The 13,620-nt window shown below is 35.9% G+C and overlaps 3 protein-coding genes across 3 annotated transcripts; all 3 read left to right on the plus strand.

Annotated features, from left to right (window-relative positions):
* Positions 1-191: 191 nt before the first annotated feature.
* Positions 192-1,673, plus strand: LOC147552553 (uncharacterized protein At4g22758-like). The gene is made up of 2 exons (XM_086669843.1): positions 192-630; positions 1,268-1,673. Exons 1-2 carry the CDS (start codon positions 291-293, stop codon positions 1,432-1,434), a joined length of 507 nt encoding a protein of 168 aa, XP_086525969.1. The 5' UTR covers positions 192-290; the 3' UTR covers positions 1,435-1,673.
* A 1,133-nt stretch (positions 1,674-2,806) lies between these two features.
* On the plus strand, positions 2,807-8,239 carry ROS3 (RNA-binding (RRM/RBD/RNP motifs) family protein). The gene is made up of 5 exons (XM_086666815.1): positions 2,807-3,124; positions 3,515-3,779; positions 4,748-4,984; positions 6,037-6,453; positions 6,610-8,239. The coding sequence occupies exons 2-5, from the start codon at positions 3,573-3,575 to the stop codon at positions 7,915-7,917; spliced, it is 2,169 nt and encodes a 722-aa protein (XP_086522941.1). The 5' UTR covers positions 2,807-3,124; positions 3,515-3,572; the 3' UTR covers positions 7,918-8,239.
* A 691-nt stretch (positions 8,240-8,930) lies between these two features.
* On the plus strand, positions 8,931-9,512 carry LOC147552555 (uncharacterized). Its single transcript, XM_086666816.1, has one exon. The coding sequence runs from the start codon at positions 8,952-8,954 to the stop codon at positions 9,381-9,383; it is 432 nt and encodes a 143-aa protein (XP_086522942.1). The 5' UTR covers positions 8,931-8,951; the 3' UTR covers positions 9,384-9,512.
* Positions 9,513-13,620: the final 4,108 nt, after the last annotated feature.

Below are 13,620 nucleotides of genomic sequence, written 5' to 3' on the forward strand. Positions count from 1 at the left end.
TAATTAAGACATGTATAGATGTAATTTTTGATAATAATGCTTAAGATTTGGTTTTTGTAAACTTGTAATTTAAGCAAACAAACGAGGGTAGTTAATTACTCACCCCACCTTCCTGGAAATTTCTTGATTTCATCAATAAAAAATCCACATTCATCGTGTTTAAAAGGACTTTCTCCTTTCATGTTCCAAACCTATTATTTCTCTCTCTAAAAAAACCGACTAAACTACTCACTCATCTCTCTCTACTTCCTTCATCAAACCCTAATTTCTCTTACTACTACTTAGCAACAATGACTTCTCGTCTCAAAATTGGCCGAGAATCTGACACCAATAAGAATCACCCGACGACGTCTCACCGGTTCACGGATATCCAACGGTTAGCAATCCATCCCGCTAATTTTTTTTCACCAGATTTGACGTCGTCGGACCGGAAACTGACGAAACTCTTACTTAATGTGACGATTCAACGGAGTTTAGGACCGATTCATGTAGTGAGTTCGTCGGAGACGACGGTTGATGATTTGATTAAATCAGTTTTGAAGATTTATGTGAAGGAAAAGAGAAGACCGTTGTTAACTGAAACAGAATCTCACTGTTTTGGACTCCATTACTCTCAATTTTGCTTGGAAAGTAAGTTTTTCAATTCATCTCTTTCTCTAGTGAAATTAATTACTTTTTCTCTCTGATTTCTTTTTCTAAATTTCTGGATTTTCTCTAGGAATTTCACGTATTTTTCTTCACATTAAATTAGATTTTTTTTAAATGTCGTTAATACCGTTGCTCTCAAACTCTCTCTAAATTTGGTATTTTTATTTATTTTGTAATTTCTTGTGTTCTTTATTTTGCTTTTAATAGCCAAAAAACATTATTGAATTACTTCTTTGTTTTAGTATATATAATTAGTTTAACAAAATAAACTCTGAACTTTATAATCCTATTGGTTTGCATAGTTTGTGGTTTACAAGAAAAAAACACACCACATAAATCCAAATGTTCACAAAATTTTAAATGCAAAATGACTCGTGAAAGTATGTTACTAAAAGTACAAGAGGCAAATATGGTCACCTCGCATCTTCTAAAAGAGTGAAATGACCCCTTGTCTTACTTGTTGTATGGTGGACCTTAAGTCAGTGTTGTTGGAATATTACTTATTATCGGTTGTCGGCTAGACTGATATTAGTTTTCTTTTAGCTATTTTAAAATTTAAAGTAATCACTTGGACTTTATACTAAAGGTTTCTTTTGCTAAAAATTATGTATATATGCAGGTTTAAATCCAGAGGAGAAACTTATAAGCTTGGGATCGAGGAATTTCTTCATGTGTTTAAAACCAACCAATAAAGTGAAGTCTTCATCATGCTCAAAAGAAGCAAAGAAAGGAAACACCAATAAGTTACCTTTTGTGTGGACTAGATTTATGGATTTTATGTTATAGGTTATATCACTTAGCTTTCAACAAGAAAAGGTTATATCACTAAGTGTTGGAAATTTATTGTAGATTTATATATTAGTTCCATCTAGTGTTATATTTTCTCTGTTTTTCTTGTTGAAGCTACTATTATCTTTCTTAATTACAAGTAAATTCACCATATTAAGATGGTGGAGTTTGTTGTTGTTAGTCCTATAAGTCTAATTGCAGTTATGTTTATACAAATGATGATTTGAAATTTGGAAGTACTAAGTGTTATTTTTGGCGTACCTATTCAATGGCTAATCTTCTCGAGTCACCAAATTGAGTTGCTACATTAACATGTTTTAACTCTGACTTTATTCATTAATAAATTTGAAGACACTTTTGTTTTGAATTAACATAAAAGTTCTCTTAACAAGAAGTATCTCTATGTCAGTTGATCCAAATATTAATCAGCTTGACTAGTAAAATAAGTCATCTGATTGACCAAAGCGGCATGCGCCGGATCTCTGAATACGCACGAACGAGACCTAGACTAAGCAAACAAAGAGGTGGACCGAGAAACTCTGCCAGTTGGCCCTGGCATGGGAGGTCAACACGAGTCTCCTATCATCTTGAGCTTTGTCATGACTTAAAGACTAGCAAAAGGACGGATCTGAGTTAACTCTGCTGTTTGAGTCTTGGAAAGGAAGGTATACATAAATATGCTCGACCCTTAACATCTGTCATGACTGAGATAAATGTTAGTTACGCATAAGACCGAGTAGCAACGAATGTGCAGTGATTTCGGTGGCGAAGTATTCAAAAATTAGTATTTTATGTGGGCATTTTCTTAAAGAATGATCATTTGATTTTCCATTATTTTCATAATTAAACGCTAACTTTGCCAGCATCACCATCGTCACTCTTCTTCCTCGCGACCACCACCCTAACTCTTCTTCCCCCACTGTCTAAGGGGTCTATATTTTGTATTTTTACTCTTGGGTTTTGTAGGGAACAACATTCAAATACTTTACGAGTTAGATTAGATGATGGATCTCCAAACATCCAACTCACAGAAAAAGTTTCTCGTAAATCATTATTAAACAACAATCCATTTTAGACGCTCATTATCACAAGGCACAAACTCTTCAATCTTCTGTATGAAATGTAAGCTTATGCAAAAGACACCAAAACTCGATTTGTTCATTCAATCCGTCTTCTTCTATATTATGTTGTTATTATGAGTCGGAATTGCTAATCTAGAGTAATTTTCAGAATGCCTTAGTTTAAGGACCCGCTCTTTGCGGAATTTATGATAGGAAATAGATAAAATAATTTCTAAACGAATTTTAAATTTTAATTTTTTCAGATCTTGGAGATCATGAAGGTGTTGAAGAAGTGGGAAAGAGAAATAGTACAGAAGATAAGAGAAACCAAAACAAATTATAGGGGGTAAGTTTTAAACGTAAAAAACTTAAACTTAACTGTGCTCGGGCGGAAAAACAAAAATGGGCCATTTGTGAATTTCGCAAAACGATGGGAGGCCAAAAAAAACTGGTCATGAACTAAGGGCCGTAAATCAATCGGACGGTAGACAAAGGCTTCTTCTCTCTAACCTCTTTTCGTTCATTCTCTCTCTCTATTTCCGCCTCTTTCTCACTCAACCTGCACCTTTCTATTGCCCCAACTCTCATTCATGCTGCTTCATCAGTCACCACAGCCGTCATCGCCGGTATACTCTCTCTCTCTCTCTCCTGGATTTCATATTTCCTTTTCTATTGAAGCTGACGGTTTATCACAACTTCATGATATTTTCCAACGTTTTCTAGTGATTTTTATGATTTCTCTCCGTTCATACTGTTATAGGGGTCTCATTGACTCCATCTGCTTGTAAAATTTAATTATAATGGGTGATTTCTGCTACAATTTTCATGTCAATGAGCATTTGTGTTCATTAACGAATTAAATTTATTGATGGAAGGTGGAACAGAAAACGGGTATTGTTGTCTAATCAGTATAGAGTGAAAAGATGATTTCTTTATAAGATTTGGATGTCTTTTACCCTAGTTTTATTGTTGGGGTACTTGCTTTTAGACTTGAACATTTTTCCTTTTACTTGTAGAAGGAAAAGGTATAAACTAGAGAAGTGGGTGTTACTGATTTACTAAGAAGATACAACAATGGAAGTCGAAGGAGAAGGAACTACAACGTTGAGGATATTTGTGGGAGGTTTGGGTGAGAGTGTTACAGCGGAAGATCTAAGCAAAACCTTCTCGTCTTTGGGATTGATTAAAGAAGTTGAGATAGTCAGGACTAGTGGCCGTAGCTTTGCCTACATGGACTTTCAACCTTCTTCATCTAAAGCTCTTGCCAAGCTGTTCAGTACGGTTAGTTAGTCTTATCATGCTTAATTAATTAATTTCATCACCATATGCTTTTGTAATGACTCTTTGATAGTATTGTTCCATCTAGTACTTGGTTCCTGACATTCCTTAAAAACATTACTTCCGTTCATCCTAATCGTGTCATCATAGTAGTGACAGTCCCTTGAGGAGTGTCTCAAGGGCTCACAATGGAGATCAGCCGACAAGTAGTAAGAGTAGGTGATTTAATGAGTTATACTAGATGCAACATTTATGGGGTCTGATGTTATGCAAAATCCAAAATCTTAATTAGTGACTACTTATTAAGTTATCGACTCTTGCTTGTTTTGTACATTATCATAATGTTTTGACACCATATCTGTTGAACGCAATAAACTAACCGAATAAGGTGGTTTAAGAAGGTGTCTGGAGTATTGATTTAATTCGAGTCTTAAACAAGGCGTACCCCTTTCTTCCTCGGTGCTACCTAGAGGTTGTATTTAACCTTATCAAAACAAAGCATCTCCAGACTAAAAATAATTTTTTATATTATCGAGTGAAATGAGTGAACGTTTCGAATCAACATGAAGCATTGACTAATGTCTATAAAATTGATCGTCTGTACCAGTTGAAAATGAGACTATAGGTCAAGTTCTTCAATTTAACCTTCAAGACTACTAGATGAGTATCATGATATCCTTTTGGGAGAAGTCTTTGTCATTTTATAATACTGTCATTATTTATTAAATAATGACAATATCACTATGCTTTGCGTTCTCCATAAAAAATCAGCTAAATCTCATAATAGTTTCCTCGTCTTTAACTGGACTCCCTATGCCGTGTTTGGGACAATTGAAGAAAACTATAAAAGAAAGAAAAGAAAACATGACCTAATAATCTTGAGTACTTGAACATGCAAATGTCCACCTTATTTATTATATGATTTCTGTCTTATTTATGATTACTGACACTATTTAAACCAAAAAATGCAGTATAATGGATGTATATGGAAAGGAGGTAGATTGAGGCTTGAGAAGGCTAAAGAGCATTATCTTGTACGTTTGAGGCGTGAGTGGGAGGAAGAAGCGGAACTCGCAAAAGCGGCCGAACTTGTAAAAGAGGTACCCAAGGAAGAGGCTGCTGAAAAAAAAGTTGACCATTCAAAAAAGTTGAAGTCATTGACGGAAGAGAAGATGCAGCTTAAGATTTTCTTTCCTGGATTGAGAAAGGTAAAAGTTACATAGTTCGACTTACTGAATGCCTAGGATTTGTTTGTGGGGTGATTTCGTTTGGTGCCTTTAGTTGTCACTGCATTTTCAACTGCTTTATTTTCATTTTCAATGTGGACATCCTTGTACCAATATTGTAATTTAACATCTGGTAGTATTGCATCCCTTTTATTAACTACTTCCAGAAATAAGTTTAGTTGGGAAATGGTATTGATCTTTGTCCTTCAGAAAATGATATTCTTTTACTTGATCTCTTTTCCCCTGCCATTGTCCTCACCTCCATGTATGGTGGTTAATTTGGTAACAAACTATAGACAGGGTTATGGCGTTTTAGAGACAAAAGGAGAAAAGCCTTTTTCATTCACCTCCGTTAGTGGTGGAAATCTGTTAATAATATCTCTTCCTTGTTATTATTGATTTAGAAAGCCGCGTAGATGGGATCTCGGAGAATGAAAGATGGATGTGTTTTGTCAGTGAAACAGAGACTTGTTTGTTGAGATTGAGATCTCATATCTCACTTTAAGTTATAGAGAGAAGAGAGGAAGAGTTTTAGATTCTTCGTTTATCTAGTGATCTAAGTTTTCTTATAGAACTGTTTTGTCTTTCTTTTACTCGTATCTCGTTTTGGTTTGTAAATGGGTTTCTGCACAAGAGTGGAGCCTTAACTCAAGCGCCTACTGTTGGAAAAGGGTGTGGCCTTAGCCTAAAGAGCTCTATGTTTGGCCCATGGGCATTAGTAAGTAGGATTTTTTTGAAGATCAAAAAGTTATGTAGCACACTAGCACATGCATGTGGGTTTTAGAAGAAGTAACATGATGATCAAGATTTGTTTTAAACGCCATATTGGCTTTTTCACATTTGTCTGGAGTGATCACCAAAAGTTTTTCGTTCCTGCGCTTTTATACATGTTTTGGGCAGTTGTAAGATTTTGGCTAACTTATCCTTGTTTATATTTATATATTTCAGTTTTAGTTGATTAAAGAACGAAAGAAATCATTGTCACCCACCTCAAAGAATAACACTATCTACTAAAATGTAATCCATTTATGCAGGTGAAGTCACTGCCATATCGTGGTTCAGGCAAGCACAAGTACAGTTTCCAACGTGTTGAAGTTCCTCCTCTTCCAATCCATTTCTGCGACTGTGAGGAGCATTGCAATCCTATCGAAACGACGAAAAAGGAAAATGTTAATGCTGTCGAAACCCAACCTGAGAAAGAAGAGGAAGAAGAGCTTAATATAATGAGAACAGTGCTGGACAAGATTTTGAAGAGGGGAAATGAATCAGGGGCTGGATCTAATGAGACGGAACTTGCTCCAGAAGGAGAACCTTTTGACAAAGCAAATGAAGATCTTCAAGTTGATGACGACGATGCATCAGATGACCTTGTGATCAATATGGTGAATGGGGAAAGTGAAATATTAAATTTGATGCGAAGTGAGAGCCAGGGAAGGACTTCAGCACATAAGGTATGCCATTATATTTATTGCAGTTATATTGCTTCAAATGTGTAGGTGCGTGAATGTATTACACGAGGAGTAAAAAAGAAGCAAGAAGAACCTTCTGCTATCTTTTGCCAACCACCGAATTTGAGAATATATTTTGTTCTTTATTTTGGCATCCAGGAATCAAAATTTCGCAAGCACGAATTTTCAGAAGAAGCTCGAGTCATGAATAAGCTGAAAACTCCAAAAAGGAATAATCATGAAGCTTTTGATTCTTCAGACACAATCTCTAGCAAGAAGGCCCGTTTACTTCCGGGGTTGGAAAACAAGCGAACACCCACTGCAGCCAAAAAGAAAGGGATCTCAGACACGCATCCAGTAGAATTGGTGGTTGCTGAAAACTCCCAGCCTCCTGAACAGAAAGAAAGTATCCAACAATCAAAAGGCGGCCTTTCATGGCTGCAGAAATCTTCTTGGAAAAAAATGGTCGGTGAGACTTCCGACAAGTCATTCAGCCTTTCACAAATTATCTCAGACAGTGCTGCTAAAAGTAGTAATTCCGACGATATGGGTACTGAGAACCCAACTGTTAGCAAAAGACAGAAGAAACTGAAGATATCAAAAAGTAAATCTGTTGTCGAGGTTGGCATGAAAGATTTGGGTCTTGGAAAGGAAGGACCTCCTGAAGACAATAACGTTACGTCGAGCTTGTTTAGTGTTATTTCACCCTCTAAAATAGTTTCTGTTGATTCAGAAGGTCCCAGAGAAGGTAAACCTACTTCACCGGAAACATATATTCATCAGTCAATAAGTAAATCTTCTGCAGATGGTTCAAAAGATTTGGAACTTGAGAAGGAAGAAATTCCACAAGAGAAGATCAATATAATTACTAGCTCCACCGAGGTTCCCCCCGAAAACACGTCTGGCATTTCAGTGGCCCCCAAAGAGGCCGAAATTGCTGACCAAAAAACAAATAAAGATCAAATAGCTAGAGGTTCATCATGGTTACAGAAATCTTCTTGGAGAGAATTAGTGGCCGAAGCAAACGAAACTCCATTCAGTCTCTCACAGATTTTCTATGGTAATAATTCTACAAACTCCACCAGCATTAGCAAGCAAAATAACTTATCAGAGAGTAATGAATCCGGTTCTGGGAAGGCCTGCGAAATTTCGGAAGATGGGAACAAAAAAGACAGGGTTAAGGAGCTCTCTACTGTAGCGAACCAAGGGAGAGAAGATGGTGTTCTTCCTGCGGTGGATGGAGAGTTTAACTTGCAGAGAAAGAATTCAGAGAAAGAAAAAGAAGATATGAATTCTTTTCATATGCCATCTGAAAGTAAAACCTCTCTGGAGCCAAATAAAATAACTAAGAGGAATGTCTCATCTGGCGAAGTTGGCCCGTTCGTGAGGACTGCTGCTTCAGTGAAGGAGTGGGCAAAGCTGAGGAAAGATTTGAAAGGACCCCTCAAAAAGAGAAATAACAGTTGATCCTAAGGGCTCCCGAGGTACGATAAAAATTCATAAAATGGCAAATTAGTTTATCTGACATTATTCAATCATGCTTTTCTTTTCAGAAAACATGATGAAGAGAAGTACTAAAATGTATTGCTTTGTGTTATTTATGCTCTGATTTTGATATCCTAGCTTCAATTGTATCCGTTCTCACAGTTTTCTATTTTTTCTTAGAAGTGTTTCTTATTATGTCCCGAATGCTGATAACAGAACCCAGATTTTAGATTTATGATCTGACATGAAACTTAATTAGTTTATCTGACATTATTCAATCATCATCTATGATTGTGAGCTCAAATTTGGGATCTATTGTCTGTTGAAATATGATTCCGAAATTATAAAGTCTTACTTCTATCTTCAATTGTCAATTCTAGTCCTGATAGAGAGCTGTTTAAATTCTTCTATAAACTGTATAACAAACCGTAATCCAGACACAGAAAGACATCACAACTATATTGGTCACGATTAAACCAAGCCACCACCTACCATTTGGGGGCAGATTTGATTGACACAGTGATTAAATATGGATTTCAGACGCAGAGTCGGAATAATCAGTGATTAAATACGGATTAAGATTCTATAAACTGTGACGATAAAGAGTAATCCAGACACAGGATTGTCAAAGACGTCACAACTATTAGTCACCACTAAACCAAGCAACCACCTATCATTTTTTGGGGCAGATTTGATTGACATTCTATTGATTAATTAAATAATGAGGTGAAATCATTTGAATAAAATAAAAGAAACTTCTCAAATAAAATAAAGCTTACTTGTTTGATACCTTCCCACACTCTAAGGCTTTCACACCACTCTTCATTATTCCTATGTTTTTGGACCCCTCCACCCACATAACAAAAACAAACAACTTCTTTTGCAAACTTCCTCCACCAAAATTCTTCCTTTAAAACTCCTCCTTTTTCAAACACAATCCTATACAATACAACTTCTCTCTCTCTCTTTAACTCTCTAAACCTTACCTCTCTCTCTCTCTCTCTCTCTCTTGAACAATGGAGTTCATGATAACTCTGATTGCTGCACCAAATTCTCACCTAATCTTCTGTTTCTGCAATTTGATCATAATAACCATTGTTCTTATCAATAAAGGGTTAAACCCAAATTCAGCATTCCCTGATCAAGAAATCAAAGTTTGTATCTCAACCAGTACTATACATGGGTTTGAGAAGAATCAGGAGGAAGGGGAGAAAGAAATTACAATTACAGATGAAATCAATATTGAAGAAACATTTCCAAATAGAGGAATCACAGATGTTGCTATTGATGATGATGAAGAAGATGAAGGTGAGGGTAATAATGGATGCTCTGCTATTGAAAGAAATGAAGAAGATGAGTTGAAGAGAAGAGCAGAGGAATTCATAGAGAAGATTAATAAAACATGGAAGGCAGAGAAGTTAGCTGCATTAGGGTTTTCTGTTATTTGAATTTCATCCAATTTAGTGTTATGTGACTTTGTTGAATGTTGAATTAGAATTAGGGAAAAAAAAGATTAGGAAAACCCACATTGTAAAAATAGAAGAAAAAATAATTTGGAATTGTGTGTGTTATGTGCAGTTTAAACAAGAGTTGATTAGCTTATTTTTTGAGAAAGAGTAAGATTTGAGCTTTAGTAGGAACACATTTATATCACATAAATCAAAGTGAGCTAGATCAGTAAATTGCATATTTACTTCTCTTTGGAAATTTTGGAAGACAATGATTTTACTTCTCCTTGGAAGTTGCATCACTTCATTTTCTTATTTTCGTAAGCCTCCGTTTGTACAACCGATGTTTTCACTTTTCTGAAATTTTGGAAGAGTTCTGGATGTAATTTTTTCAATTTTTCTTAAAACGAAGTATTTGGTATTTTTTCTCCTCAATTCTTTTTATTCTGATTGTCTCCATTGTGTTTTTTGGGAAATATAAGCTAATCTTTTTTTCTTTGTAAAATTAGAGGAACGCCACAAGTAAGAGGGTTCTTTCAACATAAAACAGAAGGTAAGAGGGTTGGACTTAAAAGTGAATGATATTTTTAGTTTTATTTGTTCCCATTAGTTAGCGCCTCTATTTTAGTTGGTTGGAGTGGTTAAGGATAGGTTTTTACCATCTACGATTTGAGTAGAGGTGCTGATATTTTATTATTCTTTCTATAAATTATAACTGGTGTGCATTCAAATAATGCAAATACAAATGATTAACTTAAGGAAAAGTAAAAAATTTGAAAAGAAATTATAATTGAACTTACAAATTTAAGATAAGTTCAAGAGGGTATAGAAGTTTTTTTCTGTTGAAAGGAGGGTATCGAAGTTAGAATGTCATGCGGGTAGGAGGGTTATGAGAGGAAGAAATATAGAAAAATAAGACAAATTTTGGGTTTCTAGTCCAAAAATCTACCCCTAAACACACATTTAGTCCACCCTAATATTAATATAGGATTTTAAGCCAAAATAATAATTATAATGGATATTTAGTCCAACTTAGTTAAAGTATGTTTATATGTCAAGATTAAAGTGTTTTTCTGTTTATTGATTCTTGTTTTGTTTCATAAATTACCTGTTATTTATTGTTAAAGTTTCATACTTTATTTCATTTTTTTCATATTTTATTTCATTTTTTTTATATGTGTTATACATAACACATTATGTATCAACAATGTTTTTTATATCATATTATTTTGATTCTTTGAATTTGCTGGGAGGTGCAAAATGATGTTGTATAATATTAGAAGGGCTGTTTTTTTTTTTTTTTTTTAAATATAGAAGGGCTGTTTTTAAACCCATGACTATTAGATGAGAATTTAAACTGTTTACTAGATTTCGTCCGAAGTTTTTTTGGGAGGTGCAAAATGATGCTATATAATATTAGAGGGGCTTTTATTTAACATAGAAGGGCTGTTTTGAAACCCATGATGTACTATTAGATGAGAATTTAAACTGTTTACTAGATTTCGTCGAAAGCATTTCTCTTACTTCGATTTACTATGATGGAGACCATCCGACAAGTGGGCCTCTCGGCCAAGACATTATGGGGCCCAATGGCCAAGTTGCTATATTAACATAGTTTCTATATTTTAGTATTATGAGTTCCTATAATTAAGAGTCCTAGCAATCAAGGAAAGTATCCTTAAGTTGTTATCTTCTTTTATTTTCTTTCTTATTTGAGTCTATCTAGGAAATAATAATCTCTATAAAAGAGAAGTCCAGTCTGTCTATTAAGTCATTGAATTGAATATCGAATAAAAACCTCCTTGATTGCATTGTTCTTCTTTATTATTATCAATTAATCTTGTTTATTTTAGTTATTTAGCAATGAGTTCTTCTATTATTACGCTTCCACAACAATCTACATCAGCTGGTATCATGAGCCCTCTGAATCCTGAGCAGAAAATAACAAATTTTTTTCCACCAACACATCCGGAACGAAACAAGGTGTTTAAATCACGCTTGACAATTAACAACAAAGTTTGCGATTTCATAATCGACAACGGTAGTGAAGAAAACATGGTTTCCAGTCGCTTAGTTGAAGTACTACAACTACAGGCAATTGATCACCCGGTTCCTTACAAAATCGGTTGGATATCTAATCAAAGGGAGTTTGTCCGTTAATAAACAATGTTCGTTTTCCTTCTCCATCGGTACTCATTACCATGATACAATTACTTGTGACGTGGTGGACATGGATAATTGTCACATTATTTTTGGAAGACCTTGGATTTACGACGTAGACGCTACTCACCATTGTAGAGAAAACACCTTCGAATTCCTTTGGTTCAATAAACGAATTTGCCTTCTACCACTATCGGATGAACACCTTCACCAACCAACGAGAAAGGATGCTCGGTCACCACCAAAAACAACCGAACCAAGGGGCTTCCTCCTCGCGACGAAGGACTCTTCCACCGTCGGCAGCGAACCACCACCGGAAGTCCGAACCTTGCTCGACGAGTACAACGATCTCAACCCTTCATCCTCTCCACCGTCGTTACCTCCATTAAGAGAAATTCAACACCAAATTGATCTAATACCTGGAGCTAACTTGCCAAACCTACCACATCACAAGATGAGTCCGCATGAGCATAAATTACTACAAGAACATGTGGAAGAATTATTGAACAAAGGTTTTATCCGTGAAAGTCTTAGTCCTTGCGCAGTTCCAACATTACTAGTACCAAAGAAAGACGGAACCTGGCGAATGTGTGTTGATAGTCGGGCTATTAACAAAATTACAATTAAATACGGTTTTCCGATTCCAAGACTTGAAGATATGTTAGATCACCTTTCCGGGGCTACGGTATTCTCCAAAATTGATCTAAAAGCAGGTTATCACCAAATCCGAATTCGTGAGGGAGACGAATGGAAGACGGCTTTCAAGACAAAGGAGAGTCTTTATGAATGGTTAGTTATGCCCTTTGGACTCTCTAATGCACCTAGTACTTTCATGCGCTTCATGAATCAAGTTCTTAAGCCATTCTTGAATAAATTTGTGGTGGTTTACTTTGATGATATACTCATCTTTAGTAAATCTAGAAGTGATCACCTTCAACATATTAGAGAAGTTTTCGACGCAATGCGTCTTAATTCTTTATTTATGAATGTTCCGAAGAGCCACTTTTTCCTCAATGAGGTTTACTTATTAGTAAAGAAGGTATGAAAGTTGATCAAGCAAAAGTTCGGGCAATTTCAGAATGGCCGACTCCTTCATCCCCATCTGAGGTACGTAGTTTCAACGGTTTAGCTTCTTTCTATCGAAGATTTATACGAGATTTCAGTACTGTAATGGCCCCTTTAACAGATTGTTTAAAGAAGGGAAAATTCTCCTGGGAAAGTCCACAGGAAGAGAGTTTTCAATTAATTAAACAAAGACTATGTTCAGCTCCAGTCTTAGCTTTTCCGGATTTCTCTAAATTATTCGAAGTCGAATGTGACGCTTCAGGCCTCGGGATTGGCGCGGTTCTCTCACAAGAAAAACGTCCTATCGAATTTATGAGTGAAAAACTCGGTGAAGCCCGTCGTAAGTGGACCGTTTACGAGTCCGAATTTTATGCCCTTTACCGAGCATTGAGACATTGGAACCGTTTTCTTATTGGAGTGGAATTTGTATTATATACGGACCATAAAGCATTACAAACATTGAATGATCAACGTACTGCTGACCCAATGCATATGAGATGGATTTCGTATATTCAACGTTTTAATTTTGTGATTAAACACAAATCGGGAAAAACTAATACGGTTGCCGACGCCTTGAGCCGACGAGCTAGTCTCCTCACGACTATGGCAGTCCACGTTCCGGGGTTCGAGTCAATTTCTAGCACCTACAAAGATGATCCGGATTTCGGCCCTATTTGGGAGGCTTGCACTACAAACCGGTCTACGGGTGAGTTTTTTATTTCTAATGGTTATCTTTTTCATGGACAACAGTTATGTATTCCTAATTCTTCTCTTCGTGAACATATTATTCGGGAATTACATAACGAGGGTCATGTAGGAAGGGATAAGACTTATACACTAGTGTCTGGCCGTTTTTATTGGCCGAAATTAAGACGGGATGTATCCCGTATAGTTGAACGTTGTTATACATGTCAGACTAGTAAAGGTAAAACTCAGAATACAGGTCTTTATACACCACTACCGACTCCGGTAACTATTTGGGAAGATTTGTCAATGGACTTTGTACTTGGTC

Source organism: Eschscholzia californica, unplaced genomic scaffold, assembly GCF_041429995.1.
Source record: "Eschscholzia californica isolate CP2 unplaced genomic scaffold, dmEscCali1.0.p SCAF_3, whole genome shotgun sequence".
Classification (NCBI taxonomy): domain Eukaryota; kingdom Viridiplantae; phylum Streptophyta; class Magnoliopsida; order Ranunculales; family Papaveraceae; genus Eschscholzia; species Eschscholzia californica.